We start from the raw sequence: 27,150 nt of genomic DNA, 5'->3' as shown, positions 1-27,150 counted from the left end.
GCGACACTTCAGCAATTAACATCAATGAGGATGACTACATGTCACAATACGTCAACGAGATGTCAACAGACGACATAAGCGGGTAAATTATTTGTATGGATGTTCTTGTCTATCGCTAGAATATATGTCAATGGTTTATTTATCAGATACTTTCACTTTCATATTATACATATGTATATACAAACTTAAACTACTTATAAACTACTTCGACGCCTGATCGATGCTCTTTTATATTTTATGTTTTATGTTTATATCTATTTTGTATATAGTATTTTATTTTTAGTTTTGTTTATAGATAAGTAGTTTAAGTTTGTATGTTTTATGTTTTTAAATAATTTATTACTTTCTGAGTTTCGGAAGCTGTGTTTGGCGTGATCCTGTCTCTTAAATTCCTTTCGGAGGATTTAAATTGAATCACTGTGAGAAATATTTTAAGTATTTTTTTTATTTTATTTTATTTGGGAAACAAACAATCATACAATTCTTATTATTTCTAAATTACACAAACTGTTACTAAATGTACAATCCACTACGTTTCCACATATTACTATTTAGAAAAAGATACAGTTAGATGAAACAATATAAAAGAGATACAATACAATTTCTTCTCGTTAACTTCAACAATACTGACGTTAAATGCAAAAGTTCAAGCTCATAAGTAGGTATCTTTTACGTAGCAAAGATCTTGGCAACGCGAAGAAGATAGAACATGTTTTTCATGAGGAAATGGGAGACTTCATAAGGATAGAATTATTTTATAGCCGTTTTGTTTAATTCTGATGACAAAATATAAGTAATTATTTCTTAGAGCTTATAAACATTAGTATTGTAAACTCTTTCTTGATTTAATTTCGCAGCTTGATAAATAGGTACCAAGTCAGTAAATTAGTAGTGTTCTGGCTAATATAAAGAATCCCTCAGCAAATTGTCCTTGGCCACAAACAATATAAAACTTTGTACATAACACACGTAACTTATCACAGATACCTAACTGACTGGCCTGGCATACTGAAACAGTTGGTCCTATCAGGCTAGGATGAAATGCCTTTGGGCAGAGTGATGTACACAAACATGACAGAATGTCATCATGAAAGCAAGTGAGCCTAACCTGTGTGTGTAACATGCATGTCTTCAAGATCTGCTTTACCCAAATACAAAAACAACATCCTTTACTTTGCAATAAATAAGTTAATTTACGCAAATAAATCCTATTACTTTATGCCTGTTTAGCGAGACACACATTATATGTTAAGAGTGGTACGGATTTACGTATCGCGATCCATCCTGCTCAGAAACAAACTTCTGGGTGAGGCAGAAGATTAATCGTGACGAATAAACGACGAAACCAAGGCCCAAATTCACCAACAACATAAACGACTGATTTCAGATTAGTTAAAACAATTTTTCAGTTTGAAAATGAAACGTAAAAAAACATGGTATAGGGGTACCGTTTCAAGGGTTTCAAGACAGTTTTTAAAGGAAAATACCGTCGTTTATCCTGACTGACAGCAACTGTCAACTACACTAAAACACGTTCAGACCATAAAGACAGTGGTTTTAAGAAAACTGGCGTTTTTGTTTTAAGTGTACTTGGGCCTAAAAGGAGTAAGTAGCTTCTAATGTTGAGCACAATTTTGTTAATTGTTTGATTCATTTGTTTAAGTTGAATAATTAATTCCGTTATTAACGGAATAATGCAAAAGCTTGCTTTGAATGGCTCCTTTAAGTTCACACTGTACTTTAGGCGTTTATTTCTGTTGAAAAGAGAGCATTAATTTTCATACTTGCTACAGGCAGGCATAATTTATAATGAACTTTAATTCGTGAGAAATTATCTATACTAATATAATAAAGAGGAAACATTATTTGAACCCTGAATTCCCCGAGATTACTGAGCCGACTGAAATATACATACCTACATGATAATTTTCACTATTGGAAAACTACTCTATCCCCGAGTAAAATAAGCTATATTTTTTCCGGGTACTAGAAGAAATTTCCCGAAAAGCGGATGAAACCGCCCAAAAACAGCCAGTTGTCTATATAAACAGCAAAGTATTTAATAGTTTATTCGATGTTTTAAAAAGACAACCACATAAAAAGTTTATCAGTCAACAGGTTGATATGATTGAGTTAGACAAAGTTCCAGACAGTACCAGAAACTTTCAACGTAAGTACTCTATTTAATTAACACACACAAAAGTTTCCACAGACTCCTTATTATTCAGAACAACGGCTGTTTATGATAGGCGTAATATTGTAATATTCCACATAGATCGTTATAATTATACGCCATTTTATTACTTTCTACGACTGCTCCATATGCTTTATGTAGCATTTTGAACATTAATTTGTAGGGCTGGGCTGTAGGGAATAATTTGGAATACCACCTTAGGTTAGATAGTGTAACTTTTCTTTCACATTATCGAGGTGAAAATATGTTGCGTAATATAACAAGGGATGTATTGTGTGAAAGTCGATGTGGATAGAAAGAATGTTACTTGTGAGATGGCGGCAGATAGAAGAATATGGAAGGATAAAACATGCTGCGCTGACCACAAATAAAATTGGAATAAAGGCAGGATATGATATCAAAGAAAATAATTTGAATTTGTTTTAAAGACAACTACTTTATTTATTTTCGTAGATACTTAGGTGCTACGAAACAATTTCCGAAATTACTTACCGGAATCATTTTCCTGGGCGGGCCGGAAGAAAGTTTTAAATTGAAATTTTTCTTTGTTACTCTGAAAAGGGTTTTTTCCTCCATTTCCACAACATAAAAATAAATACAAAATATGCTCAGCATTATCTACGTTTTAAACAGTAGGTAAGTTTCAGTATCTCTTTTTTTTTATTATTATTAAAAATTGATAACCGTAGCTGGCATGTTTTTAGAATAAAAGCACCTAAAATTAAAGTTTTAAATAAAGTTGTGAATCTGACCTACGAATACGAACTTTCAGATACTTAGTAGAGGTAGTCCTAACCGTTAACTTTTTGGGACAAAAAGTAAACATCTAAGCCTACAATTTCAGTGGTTGTGAACTATGACAAATTTGTTTTTGCTGCTGAAAATATGGGACAGTCGACGGTTATGTGCATAAATAAGACACGCTGTAACACTCGTCCATTTTTAAGCGTCTATTTTTGTAATTGGGAAGTGAAGCCTAGGAAGTATATTACCTGTAAATAAATAGAATTTTGATTTTAGATTAATCGGTGTACATACATAAAAAAATACAAAATCCTCCTTTTGGGAAGTCGTTTAAAAATGAATATTATTGTGTTTCATGTTTTTATATTTTTTGTTTCGTTTTCTGCGTCACTGAATTGGCTTTTTGTTGTATGTTTATTATGTAATGATTTGAGTGTTTTATTTTTGTAACTATGGGCTTCTTGTAATAAATAATTTAATTAATAAAAATGGTGGGATATCTCGCAACTTTCCGGTCACGTATGCACGGGCGTCATTTGTGAAGAATCTAATCTAATTGGCTAATGTGTCGTTTCAATTAATTGCATTGCATTAGTTCTTCCTTCTCTTTGTCGTGAAACATTTTATTTTATTAGCATTCAGTTTAATCGACCGGTTTATAAAATACACTGGACGATTTTAATTCAGTTATAAATTGGTTTTGGTCTTTTGCAATTCATAAATTAAGTGGTTAAGCCATCATTGAGTGTTGCAATCAACTAAAATCGGTTCTATATCTCCTAAAATGTTGTCTAAATCGATACCTAAAGGCGTTCACGGTTTTAAGCACCTGTATAAAACATTATAGCATTATACTTTCTTCAGTAATATACATTAAATATTTCCTTGTATGTTACAAAAAGATACTATGCTGAGAGTAGCTAACTGAGCTGATGAAAATTCAATAACAGTCAGGGTGATAACAAAATAATTTTGGCAATGTCTATTTATGTTTTCTCTTTTCGTAAAAGTATCAATTTCTAATGGCCGAGGGAACGCTAGCATATGTTGATACCGATATACCTATTAATTGTTGGTGTTGGTGTATGTATTGATAGACAGACAAGTCTTACTTTCGCTGATATTCTAGACTTAGAAGATCTAGAAGGATAGGTACTCAAAGATAAATCTTGGTAGTGGAGTCATTTTCCCACAAAAGTAAAGAGAATGTAGGTACCTATTATGTGTTTGGAGTTTGAGATTGTTTGTTTATTTCAGTAGCTGTATATAAATGAAATTTCATGTATTTATTACACAAGTTTCACTGGAATTTAGATCAAATTCGTAAGAACATGTTACACATTCGCTTGAAAGTTCTTACGATATACCTACTAATATAATAGGTAATATAAAATACTTCGAAACTACTGAAAACTACTGTTGGACAGCTGGACTGCTCCCGAGTACCTACCATATAGGCTAGTATATTTTATCCCGATGAAACCCTATAGAGACAAAAAAATTTACTATACAGTTCAGTATACCGACTTCCGAGAACTGAAGACGAATTAATTCGTAAAAATAAATCAAAACGAGGACTTGTCGATAAAACCATCTTCTATCGATGTTCTTACACGTTCCCAATTCAAATTTCCATCGACACGTGTAAGTATGCCCCGAGGACTCACACTGAATCGATCCAAATACTTAAACATAAAGAAACATCGCCTTAATATCATGAATAACATCTCATTGTTTGCTTTTCCGTAATACGTAATGATTTTTGAGTATAGACAAGAGTTTATCTTGGATTAGGCACCTATGTATGTATATTATATTGCTTTTGCAGGCCACAGGCAGTTTGTATACAGAAAATGCAAGTACCTAGGCATTGAGTTCCAACCTAACCTATTTGAATCAGGTATTTATTTGGCTAGTATTTTTTATGATCCATCTATACTATAGTATAGCTACTTACATAAAAGACTACAAAGTCAATAACCGTTAAGGTTCCTGAGAGGAAAATTTAAAAAATCTGGTGGCTTTTGTAAGCGAATTCAAAGTTGATAAAAAGATAGTCTGTTTAATTAATTTAAGCTCAGTATTTATAGCATACCTACGCGAGTGAAATTGCAGGCGGAGCCTAGTCACAAATTAATGAATCCGTGCAAAAATAACCATCGTCTGTAACATATCAACGAGGTGAATTAAAAACTCGTGGGAGTCAGGACGGACCATAAATAGATTCTCGTTTTGAGTGTTTTCCTTGTCCATTTACATTTTGTTCTTTATTTCATGGGATTGTTAATATTAACAATAGGTACTTGGATACTCAGATACAATTCGCACCAAATAACTTTGCATTTCTGAAGCCATTTGACTCCTTGAGCATTTGTTAATCTCTTTTAAAACTTTGCTTGTCCGAAATTTGTTACTATCTACTGGCTGTCCTTGCTTTTTGTGGAAAATGATATTTCACAAATTATAGAGATTTCAAAAGGCCTAAAATTTAGAGCAAATCCAGAAACTGAATAATTTATTATCTACAATCATCAAACTTGAGGCTCCAACTCTATGATTTGTATCAAATAGCTTTTCAGTCAAAAGTAAATTCAGAACTGTATTTCACAGAAGGGAATCACTGTTTCTGATTTTAGGTTTGTCATCTCTTTATTAATCCTAATTTAATTTGGACAAACCACTTCCGATCTTCCTCCTTTCTTGTCTATCGGTGACCGAAATATTCTTAGTTTTGGTTTATATTTACATAGATATTTTAAACCTACATATAAAAAAATATCCTAGTAAAAAAAAATCTGATTCTTTCTATTTTTCAAATTTTTCTTTGGTCATCTCCTTACTCTACCTATATCCATTCCGTTCACCTTCCTAATAAAATAATGTTTATTAGTCTTCCACATCAAAAGTTTATGAAGAATTTTCACAAAAAAATATAATTGAAGTACCTACAGTAAACGGCACATTAGTGGTAACTGTCATGCACCTTAACACAATAGTAATAAGTACGATTTTCCTATAAAACTATTACCACTGACCTGAAGTTGACTGTACTTACAGCTAGACTTACAGGTCTGCACCCTGAACAAATTACATACGTCCCGATTCCGGATAAAAGTCTACAAGTTCCTTCTCCATCACCATTGCCATCACCTTATCTAAGCCTTTTACTTAATCTCAATCGATTATTTTCCAATATATAAGGACTTTCTTTGTTTCAAAGCAGCAAGGCTTATAAAGAAATACATTTGTAAGTATATAACAACTTTACTTTCGTTCTAATGGGATTTGTCTCAGCAGGGGAGCAACAAGGAGACAGCAGGGCATGCATTAGGCAACCTCTCTAACCAGTATGGTTGGTTAACCCCCATATGTGAGGGAGACAATGGAATAAACTTTTTTTATTGTTACTACGATATATTGTGGTTAAATCTTTTACCTACATTTTGAAAATGAATGTTTGTTCGTTTGTAACGCCTTTTTTTGTGAACATATCAAATGACCCCTCCCGCTGTGGTTGCAGCGTGAGAGAGTGTCAGACTCTTACTGACTAAGACCCATCATGTTCCTTCTGGAGTTCTTCATGTACCAGGGCTGTGGTAGCTCTTCTATGTAATGTAATGCAATATGGGAGAGGTGTTTATGTAGGAAAAATCCTTCTCTGTGTGAGAGGAGACACGTGCCCAGCAAAAGGGCGATAAAAAGGCTGATGATGATGATGGGAATAAGGCTATTATTTGAAGGGCACATATTATAAAACCACGCATATATTTTCCTACCTGTTATCTGTGAAAGTTGCGTAATACCATTGCCAAAATGATTGTTCCTCACAAAATTAATGTAAAGATTAAATTGAATAAGAACAAAAGACGCACGTTAAGTAGCATTAACCCAACTGGGGGAAGTAGGTTTTTGTTCGTCGTTTCATTCAATTATACATTACGAAATGTTTTGTATGTGAGTTTATATGGGGAAGAGTTAGTCGCTAGATTTATCTTCTCTCTTGTCATCATAAGGTCAGCCCAAATTCATATGGCATCTTGAGCGCTTTTGCACAATTCACAATTCCGTGACGAAAGATCTTGACGGATTCTTCGAGGCTTCCAGTAGTTGAAGGGCACTTCAAAATGGTTTTGTAACTCTTTTACTAATAGTAAATGCAACACTTAGTTTCACCATAAATAAAACAACAAATAAAACAAAAAAAAGGAATGTATTTCAATAATAAATTAAAAAAATTAATTATCGCCTTGGAGGCGGTGCAGGTGGGGGGTCATAGTGAATGTGGAAGACTCTGTAAGCACAATACTCCATCATAGCCAAGGTTAGGGGGTAAAGCATCTTCTGCTCGGTCTGGGGGGAGAGGAAATAAGCGATGACTGCTGCACCCGCGGTATACCATCCCCACTCGCGATTCGTGGTGAAAGAGTAGTGGCAGAGCGCGATAATATTGCAAGCGATCATCAGGTTTCCTAGAGGGACGTTGTCTTCGCCGGTCAGGGAGATGGCGAAGGGTATGAGTCCTGACATCAGGTGAACGGCAGAGATGACGTGGTCGCCCCGCCGCAGATCCGCCATTAGACATGGCAGAGCGAGGTAGCGGGACGCACGCAGACTTATCATGTAGGCTTCTTTAAAATCGTTGTTGAGTATTCCACCTGAAAATCAAAATGACAATAAGTCAGTATCAGACTTTAAAGTCTATAGAAAAGGTCAGTGGGTCGTCTAAGGGGCAAAAAATGATGCCTTTATTTAAGAGGACGAATTGAAATTTTTGGCGCCAAGGATCTCAATTTTTCTCAGTAAATACAAAACGGATCAAAATACAACTTGGTTACCTAAAAGTTCATGATATAAACCTTATTTTGTTAGACGTGAAAATATGGTTAGGTAACTTTTATAACTGAGGAAAAATATATCAAACATACCTCTTTTTAAAAAGAGATTCACATATTATGAGCAAACGGGACCGATTTAAGCCTCTTAACTTTTTTAGTAGTTGAGTATATATATACAAACTCTAAAATTGTAGAAGGAATTTTTATCAAATTATAATTTCTAAATAATAAAATTACAAAACCATTTTGTCGCTTACGACATTTAGTTATAAGCTAGCGCGCGTATTGTTATCCTCGCCCCGCTCAGACGCTCCGACCCCTTTTGGCGCCTTAGATGCGCGTGCCGGTTATGGAATTATTGTTGACCAATTCGTCGCCTTAAAAGTAGGTATACAGCTTTGACAGATTTGAAACGGATCATATCGGATCAGGCCGTCCTTCCTGTGAGTCAGAGGCCCTCCTACTACCTTTTACTCATAGAATCTTATACTCACTTTGGTAGTGGAAGAATCCCAGCACTCCGTGTATGAAGAAATTGGCATGCATCCCAGGATGGGTAAAGCTTTTACCAGACATGCGGCTAATTCCCTTCCCGGCCACGCAGCACAGCACGATGTGTGCGACCGACGCATTGAGGCTATCGGCATCGCTTCCCATAGCATTTATACCCTATCCAGTCGCAAAATATTGTTGACAACAAAAAGTTAAAAATTCTTCACTCCATGACTCATTTTTGAGCAAAGAAACAAATTGTCAACTGTCATTCCGGATTTTGATATTTTTGTCAATTTATGACTAGTTAAAAATAAAAGAAAATTTAATTAAAAGAAGTATTTAATGCAATTACCTAATCATCTCATCATTGAAACAGGTCATTAGACAATTTCAGCGCCTACAAAAAATGCTAAAGCAAAAACGTAGATGTGCATTGCTTGTGAAGTAATAAAAATGCGTTCATTTACGGTGGTAATTAAAATAGATGTACTATGTGTTTTATTGATGAGAAGCTAGTTCAATTAAAATCAGCAACAAATAAAACAAATAACGAAATGTTTCGCGCGTGATTCTGTGAATGGAAGTAGCACATGAATATCCACAAGATGGCGTTTAACTCAATTTCACTTTTCGTGTGATAATTATTCTGAAATTATATGAATGTCTCAAAAACTTTAAACATGAAAAAGAAACCAATAATTATTAAACATGAAAAAGGTTTTTTTTTATAAGTAACTCCAAGTAATCATATTCACTACATTTTTTTATCACTAGTCTGTGGCTGAATATCTTTGTTCCCTAGCCTAAAAATATTGACCGAATGGTGGTTGAGAATTAAAAAAAAACATTAGCTGCCATTTTGCTGCATTTGAGTTCAATAGCGTTCGTTTTTATGATAATACTCGCATTCCTTTCGTAAATCTATTGAAAATCTTGATAAGTTCGTGAAATTTGAAATCGAAGCAGCACAACAAACATAAAAATGGCAGCGAGCGACTCTGGGACAGATGAGTCACTGTATCCTATTGCGGTGCTCATCGACGAGTTGAAAAACGAGGATGTGCAGCTTCGTTTGAACTCTATCAAGAAGTTATCCACCATCGCGTTGGCCCTCGGAGTGGAGAGGACCCGTTCGGAGCTCATCCCGTTCCTGACAGAGACTATTTACGACGAAGATGAGGTTCTACTCGCCCTCGCCGAACAACTTGGTACGTACATCGCCAATGTATAAAATTATCATCAGACTGCGTGTTTAGATTAAATATGTATGTTTTGATAGCCTATTTATTACATTTTTTCATGCTTTGTGTTTACAAAGCTCATTACTATCTGCTTTCTTCAATCTTTTCATTAAAATCGGGTACAAAATCGCAAAGATAGTTGGTTAGGCCTTGATATAGTGTAAACATGTCTTTTGTGCTAATACTGTCATGGTTACTACTACATATTGATTTTATTATTGAAAATGTGCATATTTAAGAACTAAATACCTTCATCAAGAAAAATATCAATGTCATTATCAAAGAAATTTCAATTTCAGTCTCCTTGTGGGAGGTATTTCTTATATTTAGCTAAAAACATGAAAATATCGGTTGGAGTGTAGCCTTAGGGGCACTATGGAGCAAGGACTTAGAAAAATTTTCGTAAATTTTTTTTTTTCGAAAATTTGCCGATTTTTTTGCAGAATCGGTTTGACCTTGCCTGCAGCAACCATTTACGATCTGAGAAGCATGGCCCTAGGATGCACTGTTTCCGAGTTATGGGCCATTTTCAATTTTCGTATTTTTTGAAAATTGTTTATATTTCCAAAATGGTAGCTCAGACGCGATTGTTTTCGAGAAAGAAATTGTTGTTCCACTCGAAAGCCACGACATCGTGTAAAAAAAACCAGCAAAATTGAGAAAAAAAAAACCAACATCAAAAATTTTCTAAGTGTCGGGCGTCGTTTCAGCTTGAGTATTGTTAGGGGCGCAGGACTTAGTAAAATTTTCGGAAAAAAAATTTTTTGTCGAATTCGACCATTTTTATTTCAGCAACTGATTTTGTGACTCCTTAGAAAGCGTTTATGATCTGAGAAGCATGGTCCTCCGACGCACCGTTTCCGAGTTATGGGTCATTTTCATTTTTCGTATTTTTAGAAAATGGTTTATATTTCCAAAATAGTAGCTCAGATGAGATTGTTTTCAGGAAAGAAATTGTTGCTCCACTCAAAAGCCATGACATTGTGTAAAAAAAACCAGCAAAATTTAGAAAAAAAAAAACTCTCCGAAAATTTTACTAAGTCCTGCGCCCCTAACAATACTCAAGCTGAAACGACGCCCGACACTTAGAAAATTTTTGATGTTGGTTTTTTTTTTCTCAATTTTGCTGGTTTTTTTTACACGATGTCATGGCTTTCAAGTGGAGCAACAATTTCTTTCCCGAAAATAATCTCGTCCGACCTACCTTTTTGGAAATATAAACCATTTTCTAAAAATACGAAAAATGGAAATGACCCATAACTCGGAAACGGTGCGTCGGAGGACCATGCTTCTCAGATCATAAACGCTTTCTAAGGAGTCACAAAATCAGTTGCTGAAATAAAAATGGTCGAATTCGACAAAAAAAAAAAATTCCGAAAATTTTACTAAGTCCTGCGCCCCTAACCATACTCAAGCTGAAACGACGCCCGACACTTAGAAAATTTTTGATGTTGGTTTTTTTTTTCTCAATTTTGCTGATTTTTTTTACACGATGTCATGGCTTTCGAGTGGAGCAACAATTTCTTTCCCGAAAATAATCTCGTCCGACCTACCATTTTGGAAATATAAACCATTTTCTAAAAATACCAAAAATGAAAATGGCCCATAACTCGGAAACGGTGCATCCTAGGGCCATGCTTCTCAGATCGTAAATGGTTGCTGCAGGCAAGGTCAATCCGATTCTGCAAAAAAATCGGCAAATTTTTGAAAAAAAAAAAAACGAAAATTTTACTAAGTCCCAAAATTTTTTTTTTTTCGAAAAATTTTTTTTTTGGTTTTCTTTGCTGCTCATAGTGCCCCTAAGCGTATACTCCAACTCCTACAACTCCGCCCCTAAGACGACCCACTGACCAAAATATCACTTACTATATAAATCAATTTGTTAAATGACCTTTCAGTGGTTATATTGTTAAGGATAAACCGACATACCTACGTTTGCTAGTACTAATTACTTTGTTATTGATTTACCCGTCAAACATGCAAATAACCTGAAATTTGTTATGCACTGCTTTCCAATAGCAAGAAAATATGGAAGGATTACATGAAGTAAGGGGGAATTTTAAGACTGAAATTGAGTATCAGATCATAACAGAATATGTATATCTCTGTACTGCAATAGTACAAAATGAACGACACATCAATTTTTTTTGTGACGAAGTTCGAATACTTTTTCCTTTACCTTTAAATATTTCATTCTTTATGTAAATGTATCAATGTTGAAAGCTATATTTTTTCACTAATTAGTGTAATATCAAAATATGTACAATCCATATTCAAAATTAACCCTTTTTTGTAATGTCAAGAAAACTATAAAAAACTAACAATGATTTGTTTATAAACTACAAATTTCATTTTATGAAAGAAAATGCTATCTCATTGTCTAACGTCAGTTTTCTGATAACCCTTTATCAACCAATGAATCAATATCAATGACTTCAATGATAAACTGATTGTGAAACTAGATAATTGCATACAATACAATTAGCTTAATGTTTGAAACTGACCAACTGATGACTGAATATCATTGTTTGTTTTTTGCACTTCAATAGACACAATAGAATACACATGAATAAGCTAATGTACATAAAACAAAACTTCTTGCTAAAATAATAAAAGTAAACAGCTAAAGGATGGCACACAAAGGGATACCATTATCTTTAAAAAAATGCTTGTTCTGTTGTATGGGAGCCCCCTGAAATGTTTATAATTTTTTTTTGTATGTTCATGATGCTCAGACAGACATATAGCAAAGCCTCAGTAATTTAGCCCTTTTACCTTTTTTGGTATGACATTTTAGTATGGTATTTTTTAATAACTTCATTCACCATAGCTTCAATTCATTCTCCATCATAGTAATTGCTGGAAAGAAAGAAATAGAAAAAAAAAATATTTGCATAGGACATAGGTGGTACTAGTTTTTAAAGAGGGTAAAAGTTCTAGCTTTATTCTGCCCAACTGGACATGTAAATATTTTTACTTACATTCTTTTAAAGAAGAGAATTCATCAGAAATAAGTAGTACCTCTGTACTATATTATGTTTCTTCTACTTCTTTCATGTGTTTACTGTGTACATAAATGTCAATACTTTTGACAACAAAAGAACACACATTTATTCTACAAAAAATAAATTACAGGAAACTTCATCAATCTGGTTGGTGGTGGTGAGTTTGCTCACTGTCTCCTCCCCCCATTGGAGTCTCTGGCCACCGTAGAAGAGACGGTAGTCCGTGACAAGGCCGTAGCCTCACTCCGTGCTGTGGCTGCTCATCACACTCCTCAGGCTTTGGAGCAGCACTTTGTACCGTTAGTGCAGCGTCTTGCTGGCGGTGACTGGTTTACTTCTCGTGCCTCTGCTTGTGGATTGTTCAGGTAATTAGACCATACTAGCAAGATTATTTGAGACCATGGACTCGTGACGGTTTTCAGTAATCCATCTACATATAGAGATGCTTACTAGAGGTAGGATTTTTACATTAACCCCTATATCCACAGTAAATGAATTTCATTTATATTTAAAATTTTTTTTTTTTTTTTTTCAAATATGCCTGTGCCATGGAAATGGAGTGAAAGATTGCACTAACTAGTACGCAGAACAATATTTTTTACCTTGAAATAATTAGCATTTAGAAACATAGCCTTGGTATTTATTATATTTACAAATATGTACCAGTAAAGTGAAAATGTTACAAAATTTCTTTGCACACAACTATTTCTGCCACTAGGTATAGCAGACATGCATATACAAAATTAAGGATAAATTATATTATTGTAAAATGGCTTTGACTATGGCAAAGATTAACCAGGGTTAGTCAGCTTTTCCGGAAGGAATATCCTACCTGCATAAACAAAAACCTTGGCTGTCTGACCAAAGTATAAAGTAGTATAAACAGTATAGAATCAATTATAGCTACCATGGAAATTACATAAATTCTTTTTAACAAAAACACATGAAGGGTCAGTATTCTGTAAATTTTGTTGTTCAAACAGTGCTATTATGCAGCCAACTTTTGTAATTAATTGTTTTACTGATGTTGATGTAGGTTTTACTATGTAAGATCCTTGCAAAAAATTTCGCACCATAATATAAAGTTCTTATCAAATGTTTGCATACAGCTCAGGGTGTGATATTATCTGAAAATGTTATAAACACTGTGATAGTCATCTGTTTAATCTCCTACGCCTCGGTCATTATTTAACATCTTCTGTGCATTCTTCACCTATGGCATTCTTACGATGGTACATTTTTTTTGTAGCCTTAAATTTTACCAAGTTCCTTGTATTTAAAAAGGTGAACAAAGTGTAAAAGGTGAAGAAAGAAAGATGATACAAGGAGTAGGTAAAAAGGTCTTTCACTTTTACATTATTTCAAAAGACATTATGAATATGTACATACAACGTCTGTGAAATATTAAAAACTTGCTTCACATGATTAAAAAGTAGTTCATATATCTGTTATTCTAGTAAGCCACATTACTACCAAGTTTCACATTACACAAACTTTCCCTTTTATAACATTTGTGTGATTACTGGACTTATACATTTCTCTGGACTAGTAAATAAAAGATTCTCCTCGACATTGAGGAATTAGCAATACCCATTATAGACAGTAGAACAAACTTTACCCAATAAACCAACACAAATCAACTATAGTTGTTGTCTATAGTTTTGTTGGACATTTTTTACTTTACATATTATAAAAATGTACTTCTTAATAAATAAATAAATAAATACCTACCTAACATTTACTTCCAGTGTCTGCTACCCCCGTGTATCAGCCCCGGTTAAAGCGGAGTTACGCCAACATTTCCGCTCCCTCTGCCAGGATGACACCCCCATGGTCCGTCGCGCGGCCGCCTACAAGCTGGGCGAGTTCGCCCGCGTTGTTGAAGTGGAGTATGTCAAGAGTGACCTGATACCTATGTTTGTTACGCTGGCTCAGGTATGTGGGATTTTTGTGTTTAGTTTTTGTACTGGCTGTTACTTGTAGCTCCTTTACTGACCCATGGGTAGTAAGTACCAAGTTAAAAGCTGTCTTTTCTATGTTAGCGTGAAAATGCTACGAAATATTTAAATGCAGTAATTCTGAAATACATGTTTATTCCTCCTTCTGCATGGAATATAAATGCAGATCACAAATGCACTCTTATGTGCATTTATTTCTTGGTCCAAGTTCATTCTGCCTTCTCTATTATTTTTACTAGCTGTTCCCAGTGATTTCCAGATTGAAAACCTTTTCATAATTAAGACTACAGACTGGTGTATCTTTCATTTAAATCTATTCAGTAGTTTTGCCGTAAAAGCCCAACAGACAGAATTACTCTGAGACTTGTAACATTATTAACGATTTATCATCAATCTTCTGCCCAGGATGAACAAGACTCAGTACGTCTGCTAGCAGCCGAAGCCTGCGCCGCCGTAGCTGCTCTCCTGCCTCCCGAAGACATGGAGCAGCTGGTGATGCCCACAGTACGCGCAAGAGCTGGAGACACCTCCTGGAGGGTGCGGTACATGGTCGCTGATAAGTGAGTGATGCTATGACTTACTGTTTTGTTACATGAAATTTAGAATGTATATATTAAGTAAGATGAGCTCTCAATGAACCTCACGCTTAGGATGTGTGTTTCATAGGTGTTGTGTTAAAAATAAAGTACTCGAGAGTTACGCGCCCCCTAAAATATCAATTATAGTCTAATTTTCGGTATTAGTTGTAATAGCAACAACATAAATCTTTGATAATTGTCTAGGTATCGTAGTTCTGGACATACAGCCTGGTGAGAGGTAACAGAGACGGAGAAACTGCGAAGTCTTAGAAATAATCCTTTTAGTCTTAGTAATTTAACCCTTAAAAAACGTCAGGAATGATATCCACTCAACATGCATTGTATTTGCAAATATAATGTAATGACAATTAATTTTAAGAGATATCTCAATACACATCCTAGCGTAATTCATTAATTTTTCGTAACTAACGGGCACCTATCTCCCAGGTTCGTAGAACTGCAGCAGGCAGTAGGCCCTGAGCTGGCGCGATCGGACCTGGCGCAGATCTTCCAGGCGCTGCTCAAGGACACCGAGGCTGAAGTACGCGCCGCCGCCGCTGGCAAGGTAATATACAAACAAGCAAATACATACAGGGCATTATTGTGATGAGATACAGATCACTTTTGTGTATTGTAACCTGAATATAGGCCTTAATGATACGCATAGACGTAAGCTAGGCTGTTGGTGTCAAATTGGTATTTTTTAGTGCTTAACTAAGATCCCGCCTCGCATTTGTTGACTCAATTTATGTGCTCAATTCAAGCATAGTAAAATGTCCTATCTCTTCACAAACTCTAATAAATAGCTGTGAGTGTAATTTACTAATTTTAGTTTCTTATTCTCCCTAGGTTAAAGACTTCTGCATGAACTTAGACAAGGCGCATCAAGAGCACATCATCATGACAATGATTCTACCGCAAATCAAGGATTTAGTCTGCGACGCGAACCAACACGTCAAATCCGCTCTCGCTTCCGTCATCATGGGTTTGAGTCCCATTGTCGGTCGCCAGAACACCATCGAACATCTCCTGCCTTTGTTCCTCACTCAACTGAAGGACGAGTGCCCTGAAGTCAGGCTGAACATCATCTCCAACCTCGAGTGTGTTAACGAAGTCATCGGAATCCAGCAATTAGTGCAATCTCTCCTCCCCGCCATCGTAGAACTCGCTGAAGACACAAAGTGGCGTGTACGTCTAGCCATCATCGAACACATGCCTTTACTCGCTGGCCAGCTCGGCCAAGAGTTCTTCGATGAAAAACTCACCGGCTTATGCATGTCTTGGCTCATCGACCACGTCTATGCTATCCGTGAAGCCGCCACTCTCAATCTTAAGAAATTAGTAGAACAATACGGATCACAGTGGGCTGAAACTAATGTCATCCCCAAAGTACTGGCCATGTCTCGCGAACAGAATTACCTGCACAGAATGACTTACTTATTCTGCATCAATGTGCTGTCTGAAGTCTGCGGCAAGGATATTACCACTAGAGTACTCTTGCCCACTGTCCTGTCCATGGCAGATGACAATGTTGCCAACGTGAGATTCAACGTCGCCAAGACTCTGCAGAAGATGGCGCCTTTCTTAGACCCCGCCGTCATCCAGCCACAAGTGAAGCCAGTTCTTGAGAAACTGAACGTAGATCCCGACGTGGATGTCAAGTACTTCGCCTCCGAAGCCATCGCCGGCATCGCTGGATAAACTAGCTTTAAGGCCACACAAAAAAATTGCATTCGACGTAGCAAAATTACAGTTGCGGGTATTAAATATCAAGGGCATGATTCGGAAGATAGAAGATGCAGTTTTTTATTACAATATTCAATATAAAATAATGTTAGTAATGAACACAATACGACCCATGTGCCTAGGTTTAAGCTGGAGTATTTTATAACTTAGTATTTATCATTCAACGCCCGGCGGAATTCGAGTTTCGTAGGGAATCTTTCGTATCTATTTGTAGAAAACTAATTTCTTCATTCCAGTTAACATCTGAAAACGTATATAAAATTATTTACATGGCTACGCAAAGCATGTACATAGTGTCTGATACAATTCAATAAAATATTATAAACTACAAAGTTTCGTTTTATTTCCTATGTACCTATATAATACAGTTAAACAGTGGTATGGCCACGTAAGGATTATACCACCTCATCATGTGGGAACAGCGGCGTAGCTACAAGGGACTTAGCTAGGGCGGGGCAGTGCTCGTAGCTGATTTCCCAAGCAAGCTGAGGAGCCCTCTAATTCTCTTCCCGGCTATGTATCTCAGATGGTGGTGGGGTCAGCATTAAATTTTTTTTGTCTACATCTCTCTCTCGGACACCTGGCACTCTCATATCTTTCGACAAGTTTTTTCTCCAAACAAAATCCAGTAGTTGAAAAGGGTAAAAAGAAATAATAAGCAAATTAAACTTTCTATATTTTTATTTCCATTGAAAACAACAGTATCCTAATTCACTTTTATTAGCTGAATACAGAATGTAGCTTTGGAGTGAACCGGAAAACTTAATTTGGAATGTAACGTGTCGTTACTGGGCTATTGTATTTTATTTACATAAATATCTGTTAGTTCGCAAGTGGACATGCGACATCACACAATAAATAGTAATAATATCTTGATTTACAACAGATTTTGATAATTACATATAATTTGAACACATGTCAACAATTTGTGCACACAAAAATAACTGTTTAATCTTTCAATATCCTTTATACGTGTCGAAGCACCAAAACAAGACAAAATAAATGGCATCTATCAATAATTTAACCGTTCAGTAGAGGATATAGCGTGAAAATATATACACAAGTCGTTATCTACGATTGAAACGCTTTTATATAATTTTGCACATGATCGTAATACATGTATGTGATACACATTATAATAACTATTAACAACTTACTATTAAACAGTATTATTTTATCTTACAAGAGTATGTAGGCCGCGGGGCCGGACATAGGGTCGTTTAGTGACGGGAGTCGCGCGGGTAGAACTCCGCGAGGATGGAGGCGGGGATACGCTTGAGCATCTCCTTGGGGAAGATACGCAGCAGCTGCCAGCCGATGTCCAGGGACTCGAACACTGTGCGGTTCTCGTAGTTACCCTGTACAACACAAGTAAGACATTAAAACCACGTTTTTCATACGAAGTAAAACAGCCAGTAAAAATGTCCAGAAATGTTGAAGAAAAAAAAAATCTTCTGTTGGTGGATTTCTGTAAGTTATCTTTACGTTAATTTGCGATTAGAGATTGGAAGTTGACATAACTTATGTGTAGCTTATACTAGCTTTTGTCGAAATTCACTCTCTAATCGCAAAACAACGTATAGATAGATATATAGAAATCCACAGTAAATGAACTCAATTCATGTTCGAAAGAGATACCGCGGCCCTGGTACATAAAAGGCCTATGAAGGAACACGACGGTTTTTAGTCAGGCCTCTAGTAGACTGATGTATTCATTATGGCTGGTTACACTTAGATAATTTGTTTTAATCTAGTGAGAATTACTATTACACTTAAGTTTACTATAATGTAAGGTGTATGTCCATACCTGGGAGATGAAGTTCTTCTCGAACTTGGTCAAGAACTCGAGGTAGAGCAGGTCATCAGGCGTCAGCGCCTCCTCGCCCACCACGGCCTTCATCGCCTGCACGTCCTTACCGATGGCGTAGCAAGCGTACTGTAGGGCAAACAGATATTATTGTAGGATATTGTCGAAAGTGTTAGAGATATAGCATTTTTTTCATATAGGAAAAAAGGTTAACTTAGCTTAATAAGTTTAAATGACAAAACAGAAAAAAATATATGCATATTATGCGGCTGAATGGACGAATTTCTCAAGTTTCAACGACGCTTTTTTTTGGTTTTCCAAAAATAGATAAATTATTTAATTAAAAAATTGCTGATAACATTCACACCAAGATTTGGATGTATGTGTAAACAGTCTTTTGAAACATTACATCTAGTGACTCTTGGATAAATTAAGGGTCAATTATTTCACAAGTAACTGAATGAATGAATTGTGAAATGAGCATCAAAATAGTTGCGGCGATTTCAGAGATCCTCTTTTCTTAATTTCACCGAAGATTTGTAAAAGTAATGTCTCACCAGCTGGTTGGAGACGTCAGAGTGGTCCTTGCGGGTCATGCCCTCGCCGATGGCAGACTTCATCAGACGCGACAGGGAAGGCAGCACGTTCACTGGCGGGTAGATCTGTCTGTTGTGCAGCTGACGGTCTACGTAGATCTGTAGGACGACGATTTACGTATTCATATGATAAACACTTTTAAATTGAGATAAAATTCTACGTTTTTATGTATAAAAACTTCCGAGAAACTACAAAGGAACAAATATTTCATAAACTTGTTGTAAGGCTACAACAGCAACCGTAAAATTGTTATAACAGTTGCGTTCTTTTTTTGGTTTAAATAAAACTATTTCGCATTTCACTCAAAACTTGGGATTACAAAGTTTTCAATACTTTTCTTCTGAAATCATGTGACACAGATTTTAGTCTCTCTCTTTCTAAATTATTGAACTTTGCATGTAGATAACTTAATCATAGTTGTAATTATATCTGCACAACACAATTTTCATTCAAATTATAAAGTCTAGCATAAAATCCAGTAGTGTTTCTCACCTGTCCCTCAGTAATATAACCCGTCAAGTCAGGAATGGGATGGGTGATGTCGTCGTTAGGCATAGTAAGAATGGGGATCTGCGTGATAGAGCCGTTCCTGCCCTCCACACGTCCAGCGCGCTCGTAGATGGTGGCCAAATCCGTGTACATGTAACCTGAGGGGACATAAATAGTTTTAGAACTGAAAAACTGTATTAAAAGTCGTCAAAAGAAACATTTTTGATGTGTAACATCTTTTATTGTATAGAAATCGAATGATGTAAGTACACTACTTAAAATTGAGTGGCGTTTCAGTTATGACTAGCTAAATCACATAATTCTAACTGGCAATTTTAAAAATTTAATAAAGTCTGCATAGAATGTTGCATTTACTTTACACAGTCATTATATAATATTATTTTGTTTAATGACAGTCGTTTTGGTTAGTTAGCAGCCACTAAGTCTGACAACCAGTCTTACCAAGGGGTATGGGGTTTCTCGGATAACTGGGTTGATGAGGTCAGATAGGCAGTCACTCTATGTAAAACACTGGTACTCAGGCGCATCTCATTAAATTGAAAGCCAACCCCAACATACTGGGAAGTTAGGAAAAGGCTAGGCGAATGAAGATACGTTACCTGGGAAACCACGTCGTCCGGGTACCTCCTCACGGGCGGCGGACACCTCACGCAGAGCCTCGGCGTACGAAGACATGTCAGTCAAGATGACCAGCACGTGTTTCTGTTAATACATACTAATGTTATTTAACTATTTACATTTTAAACAATGATTATGAAAACAGTTGTTTTAAAAAATATTCTTGGTAGGTATAAAATAGAACATTTGTATAAGGCAAAAACATTGGTGAAAAAATAGTATCGAAATTTCGTAAATATCAAAACTTTACTCATATAAAATGAGAACTATCGAATTTGAACAAAACTAGTGTATGTTGATTGAAATAATTTAAAAACATATTTTTTTTGGGAAGTCAGTTAAAGACTTGTATCTATTTGTAGCCCTTTATGAATATTATCGAATTAAAAACTAGAAACAAAAGCTTACCTCGCACTGGTAAGCCAAGAACTCGGCAGCAGTCAGAGCCAAACGCGGGGTAATAATTCTCTCAATAGTAGGATCGTTGGCCAAGTTCAAGAATAGGCACACATTCTCCATGGAGCCGTTTTCTTCGAAGTCCTGTTTGAAGAACCGGGCGGTTTCCATGTTCACACCCATAGCCGCGAACACGATGGCGAAGTTGTCCTCATGGTCATCTAGGACTGACTTGCCGGGGATCTGTGGAGAAGGTTGGGCAATGTGGAGAATGTTGTTGTGATGAATATGAAAGGGGTTTATATTTATTTATTAGATAAGAAGAAGTAATTTTATTTACTGTGTCTAAACTAATGAATAATTGTATTGTTGGTATAAATGTAGAGGCTTGTAAAACACGAAACTTATTAGTTTGGCGATTTACTAATTAAAGGAAACTATGTAATTTACAACGATTAAATACATAATTGTAGGTTCCAAAGTTTAACTCATTAAATGTCTATTCCAAAATGTCAGATTTCATGTACATTGTGAATTCCATCACAATTTCCCATTTCATTTTATAGACGCGTTAACTCTCTCAAAAAATCCCATTGTTTATTCAATATTAAGAGATTTAAATAGTGGCAAAAAGTTATTATCCTAATAAAGCTATACATCAAAAAATCAACAGTAAGCAGTCATTACCTTGACAAGACCGGCCTGTCTACAGATCTGGGCGGCAATTTCGTTGTGAGGCAGACCAGCGGCCGAGAAGATAGGGATCTTCTGACCACGGGCGATGGAGTTCATCACGTCGATAGCGGAGATACCTGGGCAAGATATGATTATGAGTAGATGTTCAAGTTTATGTACCTATATGTAAGATCGTCTCTATGCTATGCAGAGTTTTGACTAAAAAAATAATACATATAGAAATAAGTTTACTAAATTCCACTTAGAAAGCTTATTATTCTTAAACATTTTCCTTTTAATATATTTTTGTAGTGAAGAAGTTAGTGCTAATAAGTTGTCATGACAAGCGATTTCCTAATTTCGACTATTGAAAACTTTTTACCATGTTTCTTTTAAAATCATACAAAACAGCCAAATAGCCCCTTTTTTAAATTATGAAAATAAGTCTTTCAAAGAACATTTTTCATATTTATGTTATGTGTTCTATTGGTGTACCTAAATAAATAAATAAATGTAAACTTACCAGTCTGGATCATCTCCTCAGGGTAGATACGGGACCAGGGGTTGATGGGCTGACCCTGGATGTCCAAGAAGTCCTCGGCCAAGATCGGGGGACCCTTGTCGATGGGCTTGCCGGAACCGTTGAATACACGGCCTGGTGGACAAAACCATTATTTATGAGCTATTTATTTAATTATGTGAATAATAATAAAAGAAGGAGCTGCACCAACAAGAGCTGGGCTCTTAAAGAAGAAGAAAAGAAGGGAATAATAATCCTACGTGTATTTATCTTACTAAAATTATAAATGCGAAAGGAACTTGTGTATGTCTGTGTTTGTGTGTCGATTAAAATATTATTTGATACACACATCTAGGGCCTGAGACAGGACAAACTACTTTTTATCCGGGTGTGCGAAGCAGTTCCCATGGGACGCGGGAGCAACCACTAACAGAACCTAATATGATCGTAATTCATAAAGATTTTTAAATTTTATATCGTAAACGCGAATGATATCGAGTTCTAGCTACGACAAACATACGTAATAAAGTAAACTCAGATAACAATCGCCTGATAATAACAATGGTGATATAATTTTTAAGTGTTTCCATACTCTTCGAGTTCTAAGTTTCCTATGTATGAACATTGCAACTATGTAAAGTCTTTTTACTTTTACATCAACTACTAGAAACATACATGTTAAATTCATCTAGATTCAAAAGATAGAGAATCTGGTGCAAGGTCAACAAAACTTTTACAATTTAGTACTTTTAAGTGCTGTACTTAGCATTAATTTTATTTTTACATAATAACATTCAAAATATGTGTTGTTGAGTATATAAAACTTTTTTTTTGCCTTAAGATAGTCTAAATGTATTTTTTCTTTTATGTTGTAAATCTAACCTAAAGTACCTAGTATGCAATATGCCAAAAAATTTCAAGTTATCAAACAATTGCAAATTTTTGAGTTTGAGTTATAGAAAATTTTTATTTACTACCACTTACCCAACATGTCTTCAGAGACGGGAGTACGCAGGATATCGCCGGTGAACTCACACAGAGTGTTTTTGGCGTCGATACCTGATGTGCCCTCGAACACCTGGACAACGGCCTTGGTGCCGCTGACTTCCAGCACCTAGGGAAGAAGGTGGCATATTGTAATATGTAAAGTCAAAATCAAATCATACATCTAATGAATTTAGTTGATCATTGCAAAAGTAGCTCCGAATGGAGAAGAATGGGCAAGAAGTTTTTAAATTTTTATAGTACATAGATCATAAGGTGTCATAATTATTGTATGTGTTTATTATGTAAAACAGTATTTTACCAAGATTTTTTTTTAAAATATGTTTTCCTTTATGAGCACTTGTTAGATTGGTTAAGGAATCTTGACAAAGACATACAAATAAAATAAGATGGATCATGTATTCAGGATGGTAATGTTGGTAAAGGTTTTTTATATTTTTTTATTATTTGTGCAACAAATTAGATAATTGTTTTATAGTGGACTTTAGGGTAATGAAATAAGTTCTTGCCGGGACCTCTAACCTATAATAAAGATATTAAAATTAAGAAGTACTATCATGATGTTCTTTTACATACCTGACCGGAGCGGAGGGTGCCATCAGCGAGTCTGAGCTGTACAATCTCAGAGAACTTAGGGAACTTCACGTCGTCCAAGATGACCAGCGGTCCGTTCACACCCGACACCGTCTTGTAGACTGCACAGAGGAAACAACATATTTAATAGAGATAATAAATGAACCTTAAAGCATTACAGCCCGATTTTAATTGCTTACAAATTTATCTGAAGAATATGTACGACGTTTTAACAGCTTTTGCGAAGAAAATATGTCACACCGCTGTATTTATTTCTCAGATAGAAGTTATCTGATGACTAGAAATTATACCCTAAAAAGTATTCGCTTCTGTATATGGACATGAGACTACCTTTTCAACAAATAAATTAATCTGGATTTAATAAGCATTTTTTTGTGAATAAATGTAGTTGAACAGTTACTGTTTCTAAGCAACAAATCAGGTAAATCTATCAAAAAAGTAACAAACAATTTATCTTATCATATTTATGTCCTTAGGATATTGAATTTGATTGATTTTGAACAGCTGTCCAAACTGAATGAATTTCTAAATCAATAATCTCATAGATATTTTGTGCAGAAGTTATGTTTCTTAAGTTAAATAAAATCAGCTGACTACCTTGTGCTACGGCTCAAGTTAGCAAAAAAACAAACCTTTGTGATACCAAACTGTTAAATATATAAATAGATTGATGACTAAAAACCGCTGATCTCTATTTGTATTAACTTCAACTGTTATTAATAAGAAAGTAGTAAGCTGCACTCCAAAACTACTGACCTATTTCTATGAAATTTGGCACACAGACAGGCTAATCTAGTCTGAGAAAGGTTCTTATAAGAGTGCATGAAATATTCCACTAAGAAGTAGGTGGAATTGCAGGGAACTATTTTGACTATAAAATATTGAGCAACATTATTGATCATATGACACCAAGTATTTAGGTGTTTGATATAAGAAGTGTGAATTTGTGCACTTAACATTAAATGTTGGAATTAATATACACATAAAAAAGCTGGTACTCAGCTGAATCCGGTTAGACTGGAAGCCAACCCTAACATAGTTGGGAAAAGGCTTGGTGAATGATGATACATATAAAAAAACTACAAATGAAGTGTGTTAAGTAATTTATCCTGCAGCTTATATGAAAAAGTATATTTGATATTAAAACCTTCATGCAGTATTTGATGATGAAGGTAAGTATAGATCTTTAGAGAATAGTGCAGGCTCTATCTGACTTCTTAATGTACAAGGCCATTAAGAAATATCATATTTTTTTAAAGTTTTATGTGAGATCAGCTGATCAAGACTTCAATATATTGTAACATCTTTTATTGGTCTATGTATGTAGCTGTTAGATATATTGTTTCTCTGGGTATATTGTAGGACTTATTTCAACAATACTTTAATATTTGGAAAGCTAGAATTTCCTTCAGTCTTTTAGAATATTTTTTAAGTGCATACAATGTAGATAACGTTGCTGAAAGTTTATGTAATTGTATTAATAACTTGTTAAGGATTGTCTTATTAGGAATATAACTATGACGCTGGGATAATTTTGAGATCAAAGGGGTGGAGCCAATTGATTATATCATTTTTCATAGACTGCATAAGAAACAAGAATCTTATAAGATCCTTCTGAGATAGATTTGATGTAGAAATTATGTTTTATACATTGATCAACACATTAATAGTTCATCAGTAACAGCTTAAGAATTCTGTTGAATTTTCATTCTAAAACATACATAAAAACAGCGAGAGCTAATTGAAATATACTCCACTTTAAGGTACTTATTGTAAAAAAAAGTCAGCTGACCAAATTAGTGTCTATGACGACAACATTCGTTTCCGATAGCAATTTACCTAATTTCAACACTTCTTTCAACTGGGAGATTGTTAATATGCTTATATGCGTATCTATACGTCTTCAAACGCCATTATCTAAGGAATTAGGACTCCCGAACACCATGAGACAATTATCTCAAGGCTGGGCCGTACAATCAGTTTTAGGCCATAAATCCTTACGGAATCAGGGATTACAACCCTTGTTATTGTAAACTAGGGCTACAAAACAATGCCAATTAGGCGTAACATAGAAACCCGAAAGGAAAATCGATATTTTCATTGACAGGTATTATGACGTTAGCCGAAAAAGAGGCACAAAATTGTGGTGTACTTACTCAGACGGGGCTGGGATATGAAGTCTCTGGACACAGCCAAGACATGCTCCTTGGCTGCCTGGGAAGCCGAGAGGGTTTTTGCCATTTTTCAGTTTTCACTTTTTGGCAGTCCGCTCAATAAAACAGCAAACTGCGCTGCCTCCTCGCCCGAAAACTGACGAATGGATGTATTGTCTATGTTGCTTCACGTGCCGTCACGTGACCCATCACAAGGCGAAACTTGCTCTATGGTACTCATTTTACCCCTAAAATCGATACTTTCGAGTTTTTTCTCCCTGGAATCTCAAATTGTTGAGAATTCCCTACCTAAAACAAACATAAAGTAATGATTTCATAGTTCCAAAAAACCATGAATAAACCCAAATTATTTATTTCAAGCTAATGATGAATTGGTTCTAATTACAAATATGGTGGGAAAATATATTTTTTGCAAAGTAAAATAATCTCACTCATACTGGAATGCGCAGAATAGTCCCGAGGCAAGGTCATGTGGTGGGTCAGCGCTGAAAACCAGCGCTGTTGTCTCGTGCCTGCGTGTGCGTGACACAGCATTTATGCTGAGCGCTGCCCCTTTTTCACGCATAAGTGACGCAGCTGCAGCGCTTTTATTTTTGTTTTACTGTTAGTTTTGTCCCTAGATTTATTTGTTTGTATTTGTGTGTGTTTCGTTTTCTGCGTCATTTATGTGTAAAATAAATGGTTTTTCTTTCTTTCTTTCTTTCTTCTTTCTTTCAGAATAAATAATGACAACAATAGCGTAGAAATATTCTACAAATAAAAATCTTTCACGGAATGCGTTATTGTAAAAGTATGGTTTTTCCCCCAAAGTAAGGAAATTGGTTTTAAATAGCAACTCAATTGTAAGTTATTTTTTTTAATACATCTCTTTCGTCTATGATTTCAGTTCTACTATAAAAACTCACAAGTTAGAAACTCGAAATTACGTGTGGACTTTGTGAGTTTTTTGTGAAATTATATGCAACTACAGAATTATGCAGGGCTTGGGACCCTCATTGTGTTGTGGCGCTAACAGGATTTATCGGTAATGTGGGTAGACTTTGATGGGAATCATTAGACGAGTTAACTTTTCCGGAATATACACCAACAAATACGGTTCCAAACGAAATACAAGTACAACCTCTTTGCTTTAAAAATTGCTTGGCAAACAAAGATATAATACACAAAAGTGCTGTACAAGATACAGGTGTTGTATGAACAACCGCGATCATCTGATAGGCCACGCTATGTCATTTGCGTCTTTTTGTGATTTTTTGTTAGCTGTTTACGTGATTATTATTTAATTAAAATTGTAATGGGTTGCTAAGGGTTTGTATATGTCCTTAATTTCGTCATTTGTATAACGTAACTTCACAAGACCCCCTATCTACCTGCTATATACTACTGCTCACAAATTAGTACAAAGCTTATTAGGTATATAACGTGTTTAACTTTCTCTGTATATGTTCCTATCAATCA

At 35.4% G+C, this 27,150-nt stretch overlaps 3 protein-coding genes across 3 annotated transcripts; 1 reads left to right on the top strand and 2 right to left on the bottom strand.

Moving 5' to 3' along the window:
- Positions 1-7,150: 7,150 nt before the first annotated feature.
- Positions 7,151-8,541, bottom strand: LOC126056333 (uncharacterized). The gene is made up of 2 exons (XM_049849019.2): positions 8,268-8,541; positions 7,151-7,593 (listed from the first exon to the last, which is right to left on the bottom strand). Exons 1-2 carry the CDS (start codon positions 8,428-8,430, stop codon positions 7,178-7,180), a joined length of 579 nt encoding a protein of 192 aa, XP_049704976.1. The 5' UTR covers positions 8,431-8,541; the 3' UTR covers positions 7,151-7,177.
- A 551-nt stretch (positions 8,542-9,092) lies between these two features.
- LOC110374283 (serine/threonine-protein phosphatase PP2A 65 kDa regulatory subunit) lies at positions 9,093-17,128 on the top strand. The gene is made up of 6 exons (XM_064040094.1): positions 9,093-9,476; positions 12,645-12,879; positions 14,263-14,449; positions 14,878-15,032; positions 15,498-15,615; positions 15,900-17,128. Exons 1-6 carry the CDS (start codon positions 9,251-9,253, stop codon positions 16,749-16,751), a joined length of 1,773 nt encoding a protein of 590 aa, XP_063896164.1. The 5' UTR covers positions 9,093-9,250; the 3' UTR covers positions 16,752-17,128.
- A 331-nt stretch (positions 17,129-17,459) lies between these two features.
- On the bottom strand, positions 17,460-25,845 carry LOC126056313 (V-type proton ATPase subunit B). Its single transcript, XM_064040081.1, has 11 exons — positions 25,675-25,845; positions 23,501-23,619; positions 22,904-23,033; positions 21,923-22,054; positions 21,412-21,536; positions 20,737-20,967; positions 20,310-20,412; positions 19,693-19,847; positions 19,161-19,298; positions 18,604-18,732; positions 17,460-18,154 (listed from the first exon to the last, which is right to left on the bottom strand). Exons 1-11 carry the CDS (start codon positions 25,757-25,759, stop codon positions 18,017-18,019), a joined length of 1,485 nt encoding a protein of 494 aa, XP_063896151.1. The 5' UTR covers positions 25,760-25,845; the 3' UTR covers positions 17,460-18,016.
- Positions 25,846-27,150: the final 1,305 nt, after the last annotated feature.

The sequence above is a fragment of the Helicoverpa armigera genome, chromosome 21 (genome assembly GCF_030705265.1).
Source record: "Helicoverpa armigera isolate CAAS_96S chromosome 21, ASM3070526v1, whole genome shotgun sequence".
Taxonomy (NCBI): Eukaryota; Metazoa; Arthropoda; class Insecta; order Lepidoptera; family Noctuidae; genus Helicoverpa; species Helicoverpa armigera.
The sequence above is the reverse complement of the archived record's forward strand: the minus strand, read 5'-3'. Positions and strand labels throughout refer to the sequence as shown.